The 22,172-nt window shown below is 39.1% G+C and overlaps 1 protein-coding gene across 1 annotated transcript in view; it reads left to right on the top strand.

Moving 5' to 3' along the window:
- The window catches only part of CDKL2 (cyclin dependent kinase like 2), a 41,785-nt gene continuing 20,375 nt past the window's right edge, over positions 763–22,172 (top strand). The window contains exons 1-5 of the mRNA XM_013964725.2: positions 763–1,266; positions 3,805–4,003; positions 15,246–15,440; positions 17,691–17,869; positions 19,531–19,643. Of these exons, the coding sequence (XP_013820179.1) occupies positions 3,836–4,003; positions 15,246–15,440; positions 17,691–17,869; positions 19,531–19,643 (655 nt within the window). The 5' untranslated portion in view covers positions 763–1,266; positions 3,805–3,835. The remainder of the gene's footprint in view (positions 1,267–3,804; positions 4,004–15,245; positions 15,441–17,690; positions 17,870–19,530; positions 19,644–22,172) is intronic.

Below are 22,172 nucleotides of genomic sequence, written 5' to 3'. Positions count from 1 at the left end.
AGTTTTGCATAATCATGGATTGAGTTAGTCTGTGCCTTAAACATAGCATTCCTAACCGCACCCTGCTTGGCTGTCTGTCATATGGCAGTATTGCTCATGTCTTTTAGTTCCCCAACCGTCTTAGCCACTTTCCTGTTATTTCATCGCTGTCCTCCCTTCCCCTTTCGTTATCTCCAAAATATTTCCCTCACTTTCAGTGTCCAGGCTGTCCTCCTCAAGGTCCCTTCTAACGTCAGTTCTGTCGTCACTTACCTACCTTCACCTTGCCTCGCCTACTTATCACCTCCTATACTGTCACTCTCATCTACCTGCCCCACACTGGCCCCACTGCCCAGACCGGAAAGGAAGGGTCGAATCGCTCTCAAGTCCGAACATTCCCGGGTGAGGGCTGCAGAGCCCACTTCCCGGCTCAGCGGAGGAGCTTGAAGAACGCTTCACCGCGCTATTTTCACGGTTTCCCCCTTCCATTTTCACCCAATCCTACAAAACCCACCACCACTTTTAGCGTCTCCGTGAGCACCAGAATCGCTGTTCTCCCAGTCTACAGGAGAGATCTCCCAGCGAAGAAGGAAAGGTGCTCCCTTACTTGAGAACGTAGATGTATGCTGATACTAGGGTCTGTGCATCAGAGATTAGATCCAGAGCCCAGCCCCAGGTGAACTGGCTGGATGGGTGATGCTAAGCCAATCAGAGATCTTGACGACAGAGCTCAACCAATCAGAACACGGGCGGCTTGGCGCACTCGGGGGCGGGCCTGGGCTGGTGAGGATCCGCCCCCTTGCAGCTTGGTGGCCAACGCCTTCGCTTAGGGCTAGCCAGAGCTGAGCAGTTTCACTGACTACAAGGACCAGGCATCTTAAGAGTTGCGGGGCGGTGCCCTCTCACCTTCGCTAATTTCCGTACAGGCCTTGGCCTTAACAGGTGTTGGTGCCTGCCGTGAACGCATTTATACCCCGGCCTTATCTCTCTCTGGAGACTTTGTGCCTATGGTTGGGGACAGAGTGAGGTCGTTGCCTTGACGACGACAGCATGCGGCCCGCGGTTCTCCTGAGTGTAAGCTTGCGGCGGGTTGAGGCCAATCTGCCTACCTGCCTGCTTCACCTGGGACCCGTGACTGTGTCCGCAGAAGAAATAAAGACAGCAGTGGAATTGCTAGTTTGCTAGTCAGCATCTTTTAGACCTGCGAAGAAGATGCTCTTCACCTCAATTTTGTCTCCAAGTTGAAAACCTTTGGGACTTTCCACGCGGAAAGATTTAGAACAAACAGTAAGTATAACACTTTTTAAAGCTTCGATGATCTCGTTCTTTCACCTATAATAGATTTGTGTCTTTAACAAATAAAAACAGCATTATTTTTATTATCTAAATTATTGGTAGAAGAACCCTGTGCTTCCTTGGCATATGTCCAGAACTACGGCATTGCCAGTTGGTCAGATTTCCTTTTAGTTTGTATCACCCTTTACATTCACAAGTAGAAGGCATGAGAAGTTATGGTTTATGAGTAACTGTTTCACGAAACAAGAAGCTTTTTCAGCCTTGATACTTTTAAGGTATTTGTAGGCAGTGCCACTTGAAAAAGCAAGTGTGTTCAATGTACCGTGACCCAATGTGCAGTTGGTTGGAGAATACATTTGGATTAACTTGCAGAATGTTAGCTTGTGACATGCTTAAGGTAATTTTAACTTTGTTCACTTTGCATTTCCAAATATTGAGGACACCAATTACAAATTTTTTTTTAATGGTTCAAGTTATAGATTCCAGCTATTTTTTTCCTTGGTATAATAAGCCTGAAATCTAGTCCTTAATAAAATATGCTGTCTTAGTGAAAGGAGAAAAACTTAAGGAAAGGAGAGAGACAATTACATTGATGTTTTTTCAAACACTGACATTTTATTTAAAAATAGTTAATAGAAGTTAAATGGAAGTTAAAATGTCAAATGTATGACAAGTTAGTGTCAGGGACAGTTTATGGGAGAACCTCCTGTCAGAGCTGGTAGTAAAATGATGACATAATTGGGTTGGTGTTGACTGGGATTTATTTTTTCTCCTTTCGAAGATCAATCTTCTGATTTTCCATGTTTATCAACATATATATATTTCATTTAATCTCTCTCTATTAACTATTTTCAAATAAAATGTCAGTGTTTGGAAAAAATTATCAGAGTAATTCTCTCTCTCTTCTTTCCTTAATTTTTTTCCTACCACTAAGACAGCATATGTTACTAAGGACTAGACTTTAGGTTTATCATACCAAGGACAAAAATAGCTGGTGTATATATATATATATATATATATATATATATCCTAAACTGTCAAATGTAAACTGATGAAAATGTGTACATTGGGTTTTCACAGTTTGCTAGAACAAAGAGAATATTTGTTTTGTCATAGTCATTAGTGTACGAATAGGGAAGAAAAGAAAATATAACAGTTCACAGTCTGGGTGGGTAAATTAATTTTAGATTTTCATAAGTACACAACTAATGTTATAGGTAAGAATTTGTTTCTTTCCAAGTTTTATGAGTGAGTGTTTCTGTATTGTCAGGTTAAAAATTTTCAATTATGAATCATCATTTGAATACATATTTTGTTGTTGCTTAGTAGCTAAGTTGTGTCTGACTCTTTTGTGACCCCAGGCACTGTAGCCCACCAGGTTCCTCTGTCCATGGGATTTTCTTTTTCAGGCAAGAATCTGGAGTGGGTTGCCATTTCCTTCTCCAGGAGATCTTCCCAGCCCAGGGATTGAACTTGTGTCTCCTGCACTGGCAGGTGATTATTTCTCAGCCACCAGGGAAGCTGGAATATATTACCGAAAGACTTTTTTCCCCAAAAAACTTTTAGAATCACATTGAAATTAAAAGCAATATTTTTTATTTTCTGCTTCTGGAATTTAATTTCAAAAACAGATATAAAAATAAACTTAACTTTGAGATTATAGTTTATTAGTTTTTATATTTCTTGACAATCAAAACTTATGAATTAAAACCTAACTGTGTCTGGACTGAAAAGTTTCTTTCTATTCCAAAATATCAAGTGGAATGGTTGCTAGTCCTTCACCAGTCATTGGTAAAGTAAGACAGATTTTGTTAGGATTGCCTTTTTTCAGAAAATGTCATATAATGTGATGTAAAATAATTCTAAACACAAAATTCAAATAGTCATACTTCTAGTGATTAATCATTAAAGGATTTTTGAAATACAGTATTTGGAAATTTAACATTTAATTTTTAAAAATCTGCTTACATACTGTGTGACTGTTATTTAGTATGTTCAATGTAAGAATTTAATTACTATGGTAAGAAAAGTTAAAAAAAATAGTTTATCAGAAGTTGTTAGTGTTACCTTGGTAATACGTTCCCTGACTGATTAGAAAGGCTATAAAGATCCTTAATTTTGATCTTTTAAACCTGATGTAAAAAAATTAATTTTATCTTCACTAAAACCAGATTCACTTGGTTTTCACATTTGAGTGAAAAGGAACTGTGTTTTTCTAAGGTAGACTGTAATTGTTTTGTATAATAGTTCAAGCATTGCTTTATCTGCATTAAAAATATATTGAGATTTCACTAACATGACACTCAGTTATTTAAATTTGAAGTTAATGGCTTCAGTTCCACTTGCCTTGTCTATTATGAAATGTACGTGAATATTTTGAAAACATAGCTTAGATGGGAATAAATACACAGGACAGCTATTAATGCAGTGTCTGCTCTAATATGGAAAACAAGTGAGGAAGAATTAATTTGGGAGGGTAGAGGAATTAATGTATTCAACACAATTAATGCCATATTTCGGTTCCCACAGAGAGAAAAATTCCTAGTGGTTTTGAATTAAAATGGAAAAATATGAGAACCTAGGATTGGTTGGAGAAGGGAGCTATGGAATGGTGATGAAGTGTAGGAATAAAGATAGTGGAAGAATTGTGGCCATCAAGAAGTTCTTAGAAAGTGATGATGATAAAATGGTTAAAAAAATTGCCATGAGAGAAATCAAGTTACTAAAGGTGAGTAAACACATATATTGAATTGAAAAAAAAAAAAAAAAAGTTGTTTCTTGGTCAACAGTTTTAGAAAGTGCTTTTTAAATATTTGTTTCATTTCCATAAGTAAATTTAAAGTATAGATTTTTGTTTTCTCTTTTGGTAATAAACAGAAGGATTACATCTGAGTATTCATTTATCCATAACATAATTTTTTATTATTTATTTGGATGCTCCAGGTCTTAGTTACTACAAGCAGGCAGGATCTTTAGTTGTGGCATGTGGGATCTAGTTCCTTGACCAGGGATCGAACCCAGGTCTCCAACACATTGGGAACCCAAAGTCTTAGTCACTGGACCACCAGAGAAGTCCCAAAACATAATTTTAAAAGTATTTGTTGCCGCTTTCTCTATCTGTCTGTCTATCTATTTACCAACAACTGTGTTGGGAGTCTTAAAGACCACCCCAAGTTTCAGTGATTAGGAGGACTCACAGCACCCAGCAAATAGTTGTACTCTTGGCTATGACTTGTTAAAGTAAAAAGATATACAGTAAAATAAGCAAAGGGAAAAGGCACATGGGGTGAATTTCAGAGGAAATCTGTCGCTTTTCTCCCAGTGGATTAACACAGGATGCACTAATTTCCTCCAGCAATGAGTTATGACACTACTTGTGATTGTCTAGTAAGGAAATTCATTAGAGACTCAGGGCCCAGAGTTTTTTTACGGGGCTTGTCATAGCAGTACTCCCTGCTTTGCTTGTACCAAAATTCCAGACTCTTAGTAGAACTGCAGGTATTCAGCATACACCATATTGTTTGCACCATAAATCACTTTATCAGTTCTAGAAATGAAGGAACACTTCTGAAATCCAAGTACCTAGGTACAAGCCAAGGGCTTACTTCACAAGCCAACTTTCTAAGGATAAAGATCTCAGACCTGCTATGTTAACTCCCTCCCCCGTCCCACCCCCATCAATCTAACTGGAAGTTTATCCATTTTATTTATCTTTAGAAAGAACCAGTGTTTGGCTTTGTTGGTCTTTCTTGTGTATTTCTTTTCTATTTCATTAATTTTTGTTCTTTAGCATTTTATACCTTCTACTTATTTTGGGTGGGTTATTTTACAGTTCTTTTCTCTAATGTTTTGAGTTATATGCTTAACTTCTTTTATTTCTAGTTTTTTTTTCCCCTCATATATGCATTTAAGGCTGTCATTTTCCTGCTAAGAATAGCTTGTATGTGTCCTAGAAATTTTGATTAGCAGTGCAAAATATTTACTCATTTTCCTTCATTTCCAAACGTGTGGAAATTTTCTAGGTTTTTCTCCCTTGGTTATTTAGTTTTGACACAATTGCCCTGTGATCTGAGTATGTACTATGTAAGATTCTTATTCCTTTGATAAATACCTAATATTTGTCTTTTCCATTATTTATCAATTATTCCTACATTTCTGAGCTTCCATCTGGGATCATTTTCCTTGTACTTAAATCACATCCTTTTATTTTCTTTGAAGCAGATCTGCTAGTAAGGAATGTTGTCCGTTTGTGTTTGTCTTTCAAAAAAAGTCTTTGCTTTCTGTTTAAGAGAGTGTTTTCACAGGACATAGAGCTCTGCGTTGGCAGTTAGTTACATCTGATTTGTTCAAGATAACATTACACTGTTCTGCTGGCTTTTATTTGCATTGCTTCTATTGAAAGGTCAGACATTCCTTAGTGGGTCTTTTTTTTTTTTTTTTTTCTGGATGCATCGAAGCTTTCTCTTTGACTTTGGCTCTCAACACTTTTACAATAATATGCCTAGGTGTGGGTTTCTTTATATTTATCTTGCTTGGATTTTATGGCCCTTGCATCTATAAAATAATGTCATTTGTCACTTCTAGAAAATGCTCAGCTATTACTGTTTCAGGTATTGCTATGGTCCCATTCTTTCTCTTCTCCATATAAGATTTCAGTTTCATATATGAGACCTTCCTCATAATGTGTCTTATATTCTCTTGTGTTTTTCATCCTTTTGTTTTCCCTTGCTTCATTCTACAGATTTTCTTCTGACCTATCCTCTAGTTCAGTAGTTCTTTTTTAAAATTTTATTTGTTTCTGACTGTGTTGGGTCTTCGTTGCCATGTGGGCTTTTCTCTAGTGAGGCATGGGCTCTAGGGCACTCAGGTTTCAGTAGTTGTGGCATGTGGACTCAAAGAGTTGCAGGTCCCAGGCTCTAGAGCACAGGCTCAGCAGTTGTGGTACACAGGCTTAGAAGCTGCGAGGCATGTGGTATCTTCCTCGATCAGGGATCGAACTCCCGTTTCCTGCATTGGTAGGCGAATCCTTTACCAACGAGCCACCAGGGAAGCCCCAGTTCAGTAGTTCTGTTTCAGCTATATCTAATCTATTGGTAAACTCACCCACTGATTTCTTTTTTTTTTTTTTGACAAAAATTTTTCATTTTATTAATACAGTTGTTTTATAGATACTGAATATGGATTCTAATCCATATATTTTATAGTATACTTTATTTTTTATTTTTTTTCTTCTTCTTCTTTTTTTTTTTTTAGTTTTTTATTTTTTAAATTTTAAAATCTTTAATTCTTACATGCGTTCCCAAACATGAACCCCCCTCCCACCTCCCTCCCCATAACATCTCTCTGGGTCATCCCCATGATTTCTTAAAGACATATTTTAATGTTCTAATTTTTAATTCAATTCTTTTCCCTATAATTTCCATTTTGCTGCCAAACCCTCTATTTTGCTTTCTATTTAAATCACAGGCTTTTCTAAAGTCCATGTCCAGTAAATAGCTCTCCCACGTTTATTTCCATTGTTTTTCTCTTGGTTTTTGATTGAGTCTTATCTCTTGATATGCCAGTATTAATTTCTAAAAGTTCTATAGAGTTTCTGGATGATGCTATCTTCGCCCCGAGAGGAGTTCTGTTTGCTTAAATGAGGCTCTTGAGGGTAGCCTTAAGGTGCTTGGTGGCACTAACATTCAGAAATTTTCTAGAACTTTTCTGTTCTAGAGTTTTTCTTTGAGTTCAAATCTATTGTATCATTTTTTTATGGTTTCAGTTTCCCTCAGTTTTTTGTGTTGACTTTTTATGCATAGTCACTTATATGTGATAATTCCAATATCTGAACTCATATTGCATCTGTTTTGATCAACTTTATCTTCTGATTTTTTTTTTTTTACTTATAGTAACATTTTTTTGCATGCCCTGGTTATCTTTATTTTTTCTCTGGATATTACATTTGAAACATTATTTTTTTTTTAGGAATAATTTGAGGCTAAAGTGAAGATGTTTTCTTCCCAAGATTTTTTTTCTTCTACGTTCATGGGTTACTGTGCCAGATATCAATTTTCAGCTTCAAATCACTCCTTTTTGCTCTGCTTTGTGAAACTGGAGGGGCCCTCTGCAGACAGTTCTCCTTTTGCCAGCTTGTATGATTTTAGGCATTGTCAGTAGAGGCTTCCTTTCCTGGTGGGTCCTTTTCTGGGAATGAAGTGAGCAGATCATTGGGGGCAGGAGAAGAAGGGGATGACCGAGGATAAGGTGGCTGGATGGCATCACTGACTCGATGGACGTGAGTCTGAGTGAACTCTGGGAGTTGGTGATGGACAGGGAGGCCTGGCGTGCTGCGATTCATGAGGTCGCAGAGAGTCGGACATGACTGAGCGACTGAACTGAACTGAACTGAGCAGATCATCATATGGTGGACTTGGTAGCTTGTGTCAACATCATTCATGGAACACTTCTGGTGCATCTGTACTTTCTCCACTGATGTCCTGTGGCAAATGTCTTCACCACTGGCAGTCTGTACATTCCTATGGCACCCATGCCTTCTCTAATGAAGTCGGAATCTCAGCTTTGGTCCGTTAGTAAGAAAAGCAGAGCAATAGAGGAAGAGAGAGGGGGATGGGGGATAATATGAAACAGATAGCCTGTGTTTTAATTTAATTCAGAAGTGTATTGTTCAATCTCTGCCTATTTTGAGATTTTCCAGTTATCTCTATGTTATTGATTTATAGTTTAATTCCATTTGATCTAACAGAAGGCATTGCATAATTTCTGTGTTTCAATTTGTCAGTGTGGTCTGTGGCCCACAGAGTGGTATATCTTGGTGCATATTCCACATGAGGTTAAGAAAAAAGTTACTTCTTCTGTTGTTGGATGAAGTAGTCTATAGATGCCAGTTCTACCCAGTTGTTGGACTGTGTTCTTGAGTTCAACTCAGGCCTTACTGATTACCTGCCTGCTTGGATCTATTTCTGTAAATGTTGACATTTCCAACTATGATAGTAGATTCATGTATTTCTCCCTGCAATTCTCAATTTTTGCATCACATAGTTTGATTCTTTCTTGTTAGGTGCATTTTGTTGTTGCTCAGATGCTAAGTTGTGTCCAAGGCTTTGTGGATACATACTGTAGCATGCCAGGATCCTCTGTCCTCCACTATCTCCCAGAGTTTGCTCAAATTCACATCCATTGAGTTGATGATGCTATCTAACCATCTCATCCTCTGCTGCCCTCTTCTCCTTTGCCTTCAATCTTTCCCAGCATCAGAGTCTTTTCCAATGAATCAGTTCTTTGCATCAGGTAGCCAAAGTATTGGAGTTTCAGCTTCAGCATTAGTCCTTTCAATGAATATTCAGGGTTGATTCCCTTTAGGATTGACTGGTTTGATCTCCTTGCAGTCCAAGGGACTCTCAAGAGTCTTCACCACCTCAGTTCAAAATCATCAATTCTTTGACACTCAGACTTCTTTATGGTCCAACTCTCACATCTGTACATGACTATTGGAAAAACCATAGCTTTGACTAGATGGACCTTTGTTGGAAAAACGATGTCTCTGCTTTTTAATGTGCTGTCTAGGTTTGTCATAGCTTTTCCTCCAAAGAGCAAGTGTCCTTGAGTTTCATGGCTGCGGTCACCATCTGCAGTGATTTTAGAGCCCAGGAAAATAAAATCTGTCACTGTTTCCATTTTTTCCCCTTCTATTTGCCATGAAGTGATGGGACTGGATGCCATGATCTTAGTTTTTTGAATGTTGCATTTCAACCAGCTTTTTCAATCTCTTCTTTCACCCTCCTCAACAGGCTTTTTAGTTCGTCATCACTTTCTACCTTTAAAGTGGTGTCATCTGCATATCTGAGGTTATTAACATTTTTCCCAGAAATCTTGATTCCAGCTTGTGATTCGTTCAGCCTGGCATTTTAGGTGATGTCTCTGCATATAAGTTAAATAAGCAGGGTAACAGTATACAGCCTTCTTGTACTCCTTTCCCAGTTTTGAACCAGTCAGATATTCTGTGTCTGGTTTTAACTGTTGCTTCTTGACCCTAAATGATGATGCTGTCAAAGTCCTGAATTCAATATGTAAGCAAAATTGGAAAACTCAGCAGTGGCCACAGAACTGGAAAAGTTCAGTTTTCATTCTAATCCCAAAGAAGGGCGATGCCAAAGAATGTACAAACTACTGTACAATTTTGCTTATTTCACATGCTAGCAAGGTTGTGTTCGAAATCCTTCAAGCTAGGCTTTAGCAGTACACGACCTGAGAACTTATAGTTTACAAGATAGTTTCAAAGAAGCAGAGGAACCAGAGATCGTATTGCTAGCATTCTTTGGATCATGGAGAAAGCAAGGGAATTCCAGAAAAACATCTACTTCTGCATCATTGACTATGCTAAAGCATTTGATTCTGTGGATTATGAACAGTGACAAATTCTTACAGAGATGGTAGTACCAGACCACCTTACCTGTCTCCTGAGAAACCTGTAAGTGGGTCAAGAAGCAACAGTTAGAACCAAACACAGAACGACTGACTGTTTCAAAATTGGGAAAGGAGCACACAAGGCTATCTATTGTCACCCTGCTTTATTTAGCTTATATGCAGAGTATATCATGTGAAATGCCAGGCTGAAATAAAGATTGCTGGGAGAAATATCAACAACCTCAGATATGCAAGGAATACCACTCTAATGGCAGAAAGTGAAGAGGAACTAAAAAGCCTATTGAGGAGGGTGGAAGAGGAGATTGAAAAAGCTGTTTTGAAACTCAGCATTCAAAAAATTAAAATCATGGCATCTGGTCCCATCACTTCATGGCAAATAGAAGGGGAAAAAGTAGGAACAGTGACAGATTTTGTTTTCCTGAGCTCCAAAATCACTGTGGACAGTGACTGAAGCCATGAAATTCAAGGATGTTGCTTCTTGGAAGGAAAGTATAAAAATGTTAATCGCTCAGTCGTGTATGACTTTTTGCTACTCCAGGGACCTGTTGCCCACCAGGCTCCTTTGTCCATGGAATTCTCCAGGCAACAATACTAGAGTGGGGTGCCATTCCCTTCTCCAGGGGATCTTTCCCACCCAGGGATCGAAGCTGGGACTCCTGTGTTCACAGAAAGACTCCTTACCATCTGAGACAAACCTAGACAACATATTAAAAAGCAGAGACATCATTTTTCTGACAAATGTCAGTATAGTCAAAGAACCACAGCCTTGTCTAACTCAATGAAACTAAGCCATGTCGTGTAGGGCCACCCAAGACAGACAGGTCATGGTGGAGAGTTCTGACAAAACGTGGTCCACTGGAGAAGGGAATGGCAAACCACTTCAGTATTCTTGCCTTGAGAACCCCATGAACAGTATGAAAAGGCAAAAATATAGGACACTGAAAGATAAACTCCCCAGGTCGGTAGGTGCCCAATATGCTACTGGAGATCAGTGGAGAAATACCTCCAGAAAGAATGAAGAGATGGAGCCAAAGCAAAAACAACACCCAGTTGTGGATGTGACTGGTGATGGAAGTAAAGTTCAATGCTGTAAAGAGCAATATTGCATAGGAACCTGGAATGTTAGGTCCATGAATCAAGGCGAATTGAAAGTGGTCAAACAGGAGATGGCAAGATTGAACATCGACATTTTAGAAATCAGCAAACTAAAATGGACTGGAATGGGTGAATTTAACTCAGATGACCACTATATCTACTATTATGGGCAAGAATCCCTTAGAAGAAATGGAGTAGCCATCATAGTCAACAAAAGAGTCCAAATGCAGTACTTGGATGCAATCTCAAAAATGACAGAATGATCTCTGTTCCTTTCCAAGGCAAACCATTCAATATCACAGTAATCCAAGTCTATGCCCTAACCAGTAATGCTGAGGAAGCTGAATTTGAATGGTTCTCTGAAGACCTATAAGACTTTCTAGAACTAACACCCCAAAAGATGTCCTTTTCATTATAGGGGACTGGAATGCAAAAGTAGGAAGTCAGGAAACACCTGGAGTAACAGGCAAATTTGGCCTTAGAGTACCGAATGAAGCAGGGCAAAGGCTAATAGAGTTTTGCCAAGAGAATGCACTGGTCATAACAAACACCCTCTTCCAACAACACAAGAGAAGACTTTACACATGGACATCACCAGATGGTCAATACCGAAATCAGATTGATTATATTCTTTGCAGCCAAAGATGGAGAAGCTCTATACAGTTGGCAAAAGCAAGACTGGGAGCTGACTGTGGCTCAGATCATGAACTCCTTATTGCCAAATTCACACTTAAGAAAGTAGGGAAAACCACTAGAACATTCAAGTATGACCTAAATCAAATCCCTTATGATTATACAGTAGAAGTGTGAATAGATTCAAGGGATTAGATCTGATAGACAGAGTGCCTAAAGAACTATGCACGGAAGTTCGTGACATTGTACAGGAGGCAGTGATCAAGACAATCCCCAAGAAAAAGAAATGCAAAAAGGCAAAATGGCAGTCTGAGGAGGCCTTACAAATAGCTATGAAAAGAAGAGAAGCAAAAGGCAAAGGAGAAAAGGAAAGATATATGCATTTGAATGCAGAGTTCAAAAGAATAGCAAGGAGAGATAAGAAAGCCTTCCTCAGTGATCAATGCAAAGAAACAGAGGAAAACAATAGAACTGGAAAGACTGAGATCTCAAGAAAATTAAAGATACCAAGAGAACATTTCATGCAAAGATGGGCACAATAAAGGACAGAAATAGTATGGATCTAACAGAAGCAGAAGATATTAAGAAGAGGTGGCAAGAATACACAGAAGAACTATACAAAAAAGATCTTCATGACCCAGATAATCACGATGGTGGTATTGCTCACCTAGAGCCAGACATCCTGTAATGTGAAGTCAAGTGGGCCTTAGGAAGCATCATTACAAACAAAGCTAGTGGAGATGATGGAATTCCAGTTGAACTATTTCAAATCCTGAAGATGATGCTGTGAAAGTGCTGCACTCAATATGCCAGCCAATTTGGAAAACTCAGCAGTGGCCACAGGACTGGAAAAGGTCCGTTTTCATTCCAATCCCAAAGAAAGGCAATGCCAAAGAATGCTCAGACTACCACACAGTTGCACTCATCTCACACGGTAGTAAAGTAATTCTCAAAATTCTCCAAGCCAGGCTTCAGCAATGTGTGAACCGTGAACTTCCAGGTGTTCAAGCTGGAATTAGAAAAGGGAAAGGAACTAGAGATCAAATTGCCAACATCTGCTGGATCATGGCAAAAGCAAGAGAGTTCCAGAAAAACATCTACTTCTGCTTTGTTGATTATGGCAAAGCCTTTCACTGTGTTGACCACAACAAACTGTGTAAAATTCTGAAAGAGATGGGAATACCAGACCACCTGACCTGCATCCTGAGAAATTTGTATGCAGGTCAGGAAGCAACAGTTAGAACTGGACATGGAACAACAGACTGGTTCCAAATCAGGAAAGGAGTATGTCAAGGCTATATATTGTCACCATGCTTATTTAACTTCTATGCAGAATACATCATGCGAAATACCAGGCAGGATGAAGCACAAGCTGGAATCAAGATTGCTGGGAGAAATATCAGTAACCTTAGATATGCAGATGATACCACCCTTATGGTGGAAAGTGAAGAAGAACTAAAAAACCTCTTTAAAGAGGAGAGTGAAAAAGTTGCCTTAAAACTCAACATTGAGAAAACAAAAATTATGGCATCTGGTCCCATCACTTCATGGCATTTAGATGGGGAAACAATGGAACCAGTGAGAGACTTTATTTTTTTGGGCTCCAAAATCACTGCAGATGGTGACTGCAGTCATGAAATTAAAAGATGCTTGCTTGTTGGAAGAAAAGTTATGACCAACTTAGCATATTAAAAAGCAGAGACATTACTTTGCCTACAAAGGTCCATCTAGTCAAAGCTATGGTTTTTCCACTAGTCATGTATGGATGTGAGAGTTGGACTATAAAGAAAGCTGAGCACCGAGAAATGGATGCTTTTGAACTGTGGTGTTGGAGAAGACTCTTGAGAGTCCCTTGGACTGCAGGGAGATCCAACCAGTCCATCCTAAAGGAAATCAGTCCTGAATATTCACTGGAAGGACTGATGCTGAAGCTGAAGCTCCCATACTTTGGCCACCTGATGCAAAGAGCGGACTCATTTGAAAAGACCATAATGCTGGGAAAGATAGAAGGTGGGAGGAGAAGGGGATGACAGAGGCTGAGATGGTTGGATGGCATCACCAACTCAATGGACGTGAGTTTGAGTAAACTCTGGGAGTGGGTGATGGACAGGGAGGACTGGCGTGCTGCAGTCCATGGCGTCACAAAGAGTCAGACACAACCGAGTGACTGATCTGAACTGATGTTTTTTCCATTAGTAATGCATGGATGTGAGAGCTGGATCATACAGAATGCTGAGTGCTAAAGAATTGATGCTTTCTAACTGTGGTCCTGGAGAAGACTCTTGAGAGTCCCTTTGACTACAAGAATATCAAACCAATAAATTATAAAGGAAATCAACCCTAAATATTCATTGGAAGGACTCATGCTGAAGCTGATGGTCTAATACTTTGGCCACATGATGAGAACTGACTCATTGGAAAAGACCCTGATGGTGGGAAAGATTGAGGGCAGGAGGAGTAGGGGGCAACAGAAGTTGAGATGGTTGATTAGCATCACTGGCTCAATGGACATTAGTATGAGCAAAATCCAGGAAGTAGTGGAGGACAGAGGAGCCTGATGTGCTGCAGTCTATGGGATCGCAAAGAGTCGGATACGACTCAGTGACTAAACAACAACAAATAGTTGATTTAAAATGTTCTGTTAGTTTCTGGTGTACAGCAGAGTGAATCAGTTACACATATACATACAATCAGTTTTTAAAAATATTATTTTTCCATATTACATTACAGAGTGTCCTTCTCTTTTCTTATTGTATCTCTGAATAGATTCTGAATTCGTTCCTTTTTGATTGTTTCTTATCTTGCAACAAAGTGAGACCCTTCTGGACCAGCTACCTGAAGGAGGTTCATTTTCAGGAGAAGCTGTGGTCTTGTTCTAGGCTAGCAGGAATCCACCCTGGTTCACAGTGATATTCCTAACAACAGAAGCCTGAGTGTGGGATTTATTTATATTCTCCTTAATTTCTCTGAAACTTGTAATTGCAGATTTGTTCATAATGAATTGTTTTGCCTTCCACTTGGTTTCACTGACAGACTGCTTCCAGCAAATGAGTTTCTATGGGATTGTTCACCCCTCCTCTCTTGTTTCCTGGTACCATTCAGTTCTTAGGATGCTTTCACTGACAGTCTGTGAACCCTGTTCTCATTATATCAAAGAAGGGTATTTTTTTGGTTTTGTTTTTCTTTTCAGGGTATGTCATCAGCTTTGGAAAACTCTGCTCTGCTAGCTTTGTAACCACAGATAATCTTATGGTATATCCCTAGACTCCTGTTTGACCTTGATGGTGCCGCCTCATTTGTTGGGGGTCGGGTTCCTCAGTTCAGTTCAGTCGCTCAGTCATGTCCGACTCTCTGCGACCCCATGAATCGCAGCATGCCAGGCCTCCCTGTCCGTTACCAACTCCCGGAGTTCACCCAGATTCATGTCCATCGAGTCAGTGATGCCATCCAGCCATCTCATCTTCTGTCGTGCCCTTCTCCTCCTGCCCCCAATCCCTCCCAGCATCAAAGTCTTTTCCAGTGAGTCAACTCTTTGCATGATGTGGCCAAAGTACTGGAGTCCTAGATCCTTCTTAATTTCATCAAAGATGAAGCTACCCTTCTTTTTCTCATTGGCTTTATTGTGTTCTCTGAGAGGAGAATGGAGCAGTAAGGTCTTTTAACATATTTTTAAAGCCAGGATATAGTTTCACAATTTCTACTGTTTATGCATTTTATTTAGATGTTTTTCTTGTGCTGAGATCTATTTTATGCTGTGACTATTACTAATAATTGGGTCCTCTAAAAAATTATTTTTCACTTTTTTTTTTTGATAGCAACTAAGGCATGAAAATCTGGTGAATTTGTTGGAAGTATGTAAGAAAAAAAAGCGATGGTACCTAGTCTTTGAATTTGTTGACCATACGGTTCTTGATGACTTGGAGCTCTCTCCAAATGGACTAGACTACCAACTAGTTCAGAAGTATTTGTTTCAGGTTATCAGTGGGATTGGATTTTGTCACAGTCACAATGTAAGTATTCAGTTTAAATAATTATTTATAAAGCTGAAAAGTTGGGAGCATATACAGTGAATACCCATATACCTATCGCTGAATTCTATACTTGCTAACATTTTGTTATATTTGTTTTATGAAATATTTATTCATCTTTTCTTCCATTTGTCTACTTATTAATCTGCCTGATTTATTTATACATTATTTGAAAGTAAGTTACAGACATCAACTTCAACTCTATATACTCGAGCTATGCATGTTATTAACTAGCCTTTACTGTGGATATCTAGGATATAATAGAAGTTAGTAGCTTTAGCCTATGCAAAATGCTCAGCAGTGTCAGTTTCTGGTCCTCTGAGAGTTTACAATAAACATATTTTCAAAATTTTCTAAATAAAATTTACTTGTATTAGAGAATTAGACCTAATTGAACTGTGGTGTTGGAGAAGACTTTTGAGAGTCCCTTGGACTTGCAAGGAGATACAACCAGTCCATTCTAAAGGAGATCAGTCCTGGGTGTTCTTTGGAAGGAATGATGCTAAAGCTGAAACTCCAATACTTTGGCCATCTCATGTGAAAAGTTGACTCATTGGAAAAGACTCTGATGCTGGGAGGGATTGGGGACAGGAGGAGAAGGGGACGACGGAGGATGAGATGGCTGGATGGCATCACCGACTCGATGGACATGAGTTTGGGTGAACTCCAGGAGTTGGTGATGGACAGGGAGGCCTGGTGTGCTGCGATTCATGGGGTCGCAGAGAGTCGGACACGACTGAGCGACTGAACTGAACTGAACTGACTGAGAATTCGTACTATTGTTTCCCAGTGTCCTGTTTTCTCTTTCCATAGTCTCTCTTTTATAACCAACTGACCTTTTTTACATTTATAATTTTTACAAATGTAAAAATTTTTATTTTTTGCCTCTTTACATTTATAATTGCTTGATGTATGCCTCCACCTGGGTGCTCAGAAATCCACCTAAAAACACATATTGCTGAAACTAAACTGCTAATTATTCTTAACCAAAATTAACCTTCTCTAGACTTTTCTATTTTTGTTAATGGATCCACCATTCCTTTAGATTCCGAAGTTTAAGGAAAGTATCTGAGATTGCTTCCTAAATTCTGTTAATTTAGAATACTTCTACATTCCACCTCCTCGTTTCCATTCCCTTGAGCACCAGACTAATGCTGGCCCTTTGTTTTTGTTGTTCAGTTGTTAAGTCATGTCCAAGTCTTTGAAACCCCACAGACTGCAGCATACCAGGCTTCCCTGTCCTTCACTATCTCCTGGAATTTGCTCAGACTCATGGCCATTGAGTTGGTGATGCTGTCCAACCATGTCATCCTCTGTCGTCCCCTTCTCACACCCTCAATCTATCACCTCCTATTTGTCCCACTGCTCTTCTTCCCACTTCTAGTCACCCTCTTTGCTTTATCTTGTTTATGGCCTTCTTTAAATGTTCAATATCTTCTTTAAACACCATATGGGTCATGTCATGGGTTCCCATGGGTTCCTATCACTTTGACATGAACTCAGACTTCCCAGGCTGGCAGTTGAGGCATAACCTATTAAGTAACCTCTAGTCCAGGAAAAACATTTCCCTAGTGGCTACTGGTCTACTCTCATTCTCACTCTTTTGCTCTTTTTGTCCCCTTCACTTGGATTGCCCTTTCATTTCTATATTTATCTAGGTCACACTAGTATTAAAGACCTGTCTTAGAGCCCACCTTTTTCCTCAAAAATTTTCCCTGACCTCTGCAGTCTTCAGTGATAGCTTTACTGTCTTAGTCTTGAGAGCCCTCATTATCAGAGCAATTGATTGGAAATTCACTGAAGGCAAAAGAAGAAGAGGCTGGCAGAGGATGAGATAATTAGATAGCATCACCAATTCAATGGACATGAATTTGAGTGAACTCCAGGAGATAGTGGAGGACAGAGGAACCTGGTATGCCACAGTCTTTGGGGTTACAAAGAGTTGGACATGCCTTAGTGACTGAACAGCAACAGCTACATATATTTCATCCAATATCATTATTCATTTAAATAAAATTTAATTGTTTAAATAAAATTTCAAGCATAAGTGTTCTTTTTCCCCCAGCTAGGTCTCAGGTTCTTTAAACTCAGGAACAACTTTATCTGCTTCTATCTGTCTTCATTATAGGAACAAAACCAGTGCCCTGCACGTAACAAGTGCTAAAAAAAAGTTAATTTGCTTAACTTGATATGCCGATCAATATATGTCATACTCTGCTTTTTATATCATAGATTATACACAGAGATATTAAGCCAGAGAACATATTAGTCTCCCAGTCTGGCGTTGTCAAGCTGTGTGATTTTGGATTTGCACGGACACTGGCAGCTCCTGGGGAGGTGTATACTGATTATGTGGCAACGCGATGGTATAGAGCTCCAGAGCTGTTGGTTGGTGATGTCAAGTATGGCAAGTAAGATGTTGTTAGCAAGGTGGGGGTGCAGAGGGCAAACTTGACTCTCTTTTTTTCATAAAGTGGAATATGTTTTCAATATAATGACAATCCCTCTAATTGGGCTTCCTTGGTAGCTCAGCAGTAAAGAATCTGCCTGTCAATGTAGGAGCCACGAGTTTGATACCTTGGTTTCAGAAGATCCTCTGGAGAAGGAAACGACACCCCACTCCAATACTCTTGCCTGGGAAATCCCATGGACAGAGGAACCTGGTGGCTACAGTCCTTGGGGTTTCAAAAAGAGTCAGACACGACTTAGTGACTCAATACTCGCCCTCTGCGATGGCCCACACCCTTGTCTGTGGAGTGCGTTTCTGTCTAAATAGGTCCTACTTCTTACGTTAAGAAAAAAAAAATCCCTCTAATACTGAAAGGAAGTTTTCAGTTTAGAAAACTTTAGAAAGTGATTTGTAATCATTTTTGTGTTTCCCCTTTAAACATTCTTGTGAAATGGGTTGGTATGAGTATGATTATTTTAGAGGTAGAGAAATCCAGGTGAGTAAGTGGTCTGTTTTTAACAGTAAGTTAGAAATAGATATATTTATCACTTGTAAAGAGAGGTGACATTGATTAGGTAAGTCTGACACTTGCATTGAGGACGAGCTGAGTGGGCAAGGGTGGGGGTAGAAATGGAATTAAGTGAGCCATTTTAAAAATACAAATCATCTTCATAAATGAATTCTTCAAAGAAGAAGGGATTGCAGGTTTTACCAGTTTCAATAGAAATTGTTCTAAAATATTTTCTATAATTTCTCTGTTTTTAGAGCATATATCATTTAATATTTTCTTGATTACTCTGAGCTCTCATTTACTGCCATGCTGTAATTTCTGCCAGCTATGGTCTTAAGCAATTTCAAGGTAGTTGTTCCTATGGTAATGATGCCAGAATATTCTAAGTTCTTGTGACCAATTTTTAAGAGAATTTTTCTGTTTTCTCAGTATTAGCTTTCTGTTCTCCTTGTTGTTTGTTTCCCCAGTAACCATCTTGTTCTGGTATGCTGTTTTCAGTGTCTAGTTGGATAGACTGATGAACCTTGTTCAAATTATGTGTAAACAAAAATGAGTAGCCTCTGAAAACAAACCTGGAAGGCTTATTTCCAGAATAAAATATACTTAACAAGCATTTTGACTCTTTGGAAGCCTTGTGTCACATGCTTGAAGTTTCCTGAAATCTGATTTATGTAATATTGGAAGTTAATACTTAAAGTTTATAGAAAAAAAAACTTGAGCATAATTTAAGGCTTACTATTACTTTTCTTGATACCAAGAATACAAAAATAGTAATATGCAAACAACAGAGGATGAGATGGTTAGATGGCATCACCAACTCAATGAACATGAGTTTGAGTAAACTCTGGGAGATAGTGAAGAACAGGAAAGCCTGGTGCACTGCAGTCCATGAGGTGGCAAAGAGTTAGACATGACTTAGTGATTGAACAACAACAGCAACAATATACAAAACAGATTCAGTCATAGTGAACATATTAGGTGTTGGTGATGGACAGGGAAGCCTGGAGTGCTGCAGTGTATGGGATCGCAAAGAGTCCAACATGACTGAGCGACTGAACTGAACTGAAACATATTAGGATCCCGGATTTTACATCACATTGCTTTTCTTTCAGGGCTGTTGATGTGTGGGCCATTGGCTGTCTGGTAACTGAAATGCTCATGGGGGAGCCCCTCTTTCCTGGAGATTCTGATATTGATCAGCTATATCATATTATGGTGTGTTTAGGTAAGATTATGCATCTGTATTTTAAATTTTAGTTATTTTTTCCTATGTGGTTTTGTTTGTATTGATTTTGCAAATTGTTGGTTCACTAAAGATGATGCGTGTTTTGAATGAATATAGGGAGCAAATAGGAAAGCATCTCTCTCTCTCTTTCTCTCTCTCTCTCTGTCTCTCTCTCTCTCTCTCTCTCTCTCTATATATATATATATATATATGTAAATATTCATATATTCATTCATTCATCCTCTGCCTGGCTTTTGTCTATCTGACATATGATCCTAATAATGCTTTTATGTGTCCTCCTGCCCAGCTCCCCTCTAAAGAACAGAGCAGACACTGGACATTTTTCTGCACTTTTGCATTCAGTAAGTCACACGTAGAGAGAATACAAATGATCATATTATCTTTGGGTCAGCAAGCATTTGGTATAATATGACTATTACCTCATTCTCATCTTTACATTGAGTGGCACAGGGACTTCCAAGGTAATTTAATCTTGCCTCAGTTAGGACTTGTGCTGTTTGGACAGAATTTCAAAGCAACATTATCAAAGTCTTCTCATATTTGTTGAAATGTCAACTTTCTGTTGGGTGAAGGAGTTTGGAAAATGGAAATTATGGGAAATATCTTGAGGATTAAGTGTTTAGGTTAGAAATTCCATAAACAACACAGTGGTTTCTTACAGCAGAATTTTCATATGTATATTTTATATTCAGTCAGTTAGTCAGTTCAGTCACTCAGTCGTGTCCAACTCTTTGTGACCCCATGGACTGCAGCACGCCAACTTTCCTACCCAATGCCAACTCCCGGAGCTTACTCAAACTCATGTCCATTGAGTCAGTGATACCATCCAACCATCTCATCCTCTGTCATCCCCTTCTCCTCCCACCTTCATTCTTTCCCAACATCAGGGTCTTTTCTAGTGAATCAGTTCTTCTCATCAGGTGGCCAAAATATTGGAGTTTCAGCTTCAGCATCAGTCCTTTCAATGAATATTCAGGACTGATTTCCTTTAGGATAGGTTGATTGGATCTCCTTGCAGTCCAAGGGACTCTCAAGAGTCTTCTCCAACACCACAGTTCCAAAGCATCAGTTCTTCCATGCTCAGCTTTCTTTATAGTTCAACTCTCATATCCATACATGACTACTGGAAAAACCATAGCTTTGACTAGATGGACCTTTGTAAGCAAAGTAATGTCTCTGCTTTTTAATATGCTGTCTAGGTTGGTCATAGCTTTTCTTCCAAGGAGTAAGTGTTTTTTAATTTCATGGCTGCAGTCACCATGTGCAGGGATTTTGGAGCCTCCCAAAAGAAAGTCTCTCATCTCTTACTGTTTCCATGGTTTCCGCATCTGTTTGCCATGATGTGATGAGATCAAATGCCATGATCTTAGTTTTCTGAATGTTGAGTTTTAAGCCAACTTTTTCACTCTCCTCTTTCAAGAGGCTCTTTAGTTCTTCTTTGCTTTCTGCCATAAGGGTGGTGTCTTCGGTGTATCTGAGGTTACTGGTATTTCTCCCAGCAATCTTGATTCCAGCTTGTGCTTCATCCAGCCTGGTATCTCACCTGATGTACCCTGCATAGAAGTTAAATAAGCAGGGTGACAATATACAGCCTTGACATACTCCTTTCCTGATTTGGAACCAGTCTGTTGTTCCATGTCCAGTTCTAACTGTTGCTTCTTGACCTGCATACAGATTTCTCAGGATGCAGGTCAGGTGGTCTGGTATTCCCTAGAATTTTCCAAAGTTTGTTGTGATCCACACAGTCAAAGGCTTAGGCATAGTCAATAATGCAGAAGTAGATGTTTTTCTGGAACTCTCTTGCTTTTTCCATGATCCAGCAGATGTTGGCAATTTGATCTCTGGTTCCTCTGCCTTTTCTAAATCCAGCTTGAACATCTGGAAGTTCACTTACTGTTGAAGTCTGGCTTGGAGAATTTTGAGCATTACTTTGCTAGGGTATGAGATGAGTGCAGTTGTGGGTAGTTTGAGCATTCTTTGGCATTGCCTTTCTTTGGGATTGGAATGAAAACTGACCCCTTCCAGTCCTGTGGCCACTGCTGAGTTTTCCAAATTTGCTGGCATATTGAGTGTAGCACTTTTACAGCATCATCTTTTAGGATTTGAAATAGCTCCACTGGAATTCCATCACCTCCACTAGCTTTGTTCGTAGTGATGCTTCCTAAAGCCCACTTGACTGCATTCCAGTATGTCTGGCTCTAGGTGATTGATCACACCATCGTGGTTATCTGGGTATTTTATATTAGGTTAAGTATTAAAATTGAAAGTAAAGACAAAAGTGATTAAATCAGGCAAAAATCACTTGGGTAAAAATCAAATTCTTAAAGAGTGGAAGTTATTTATTTAGATTAGATTCTGACCATACAACTATTAGTATTTTCACTTTGGGTCAGCATTTTGTGCTTTGTTGTTGGAAATAAAGTAGTTTTTTTATACAATTATAAGAAATTATACAATGTTCTTTACCTGTCCTTTTCCTAAGCTCCACCCTCATGTCTTCAAGTTTCT

Source organism: Capra hircus, chromosome 6 (genome assembly GCF_001704415.2).
Source record: "Capra hircus breed San Clemente chromosome 6, ASM170441v1, whole genome shotgun sequence".
Lineage (NCBI taxonomy): Eukaryota > Metazoa > Chordata > Mammalia > Artiodactyla > Bovidae > Capra > Capra hircus.
This window is presented reverse-complemented; position numbering and strand designations above follow the sequence as displayed.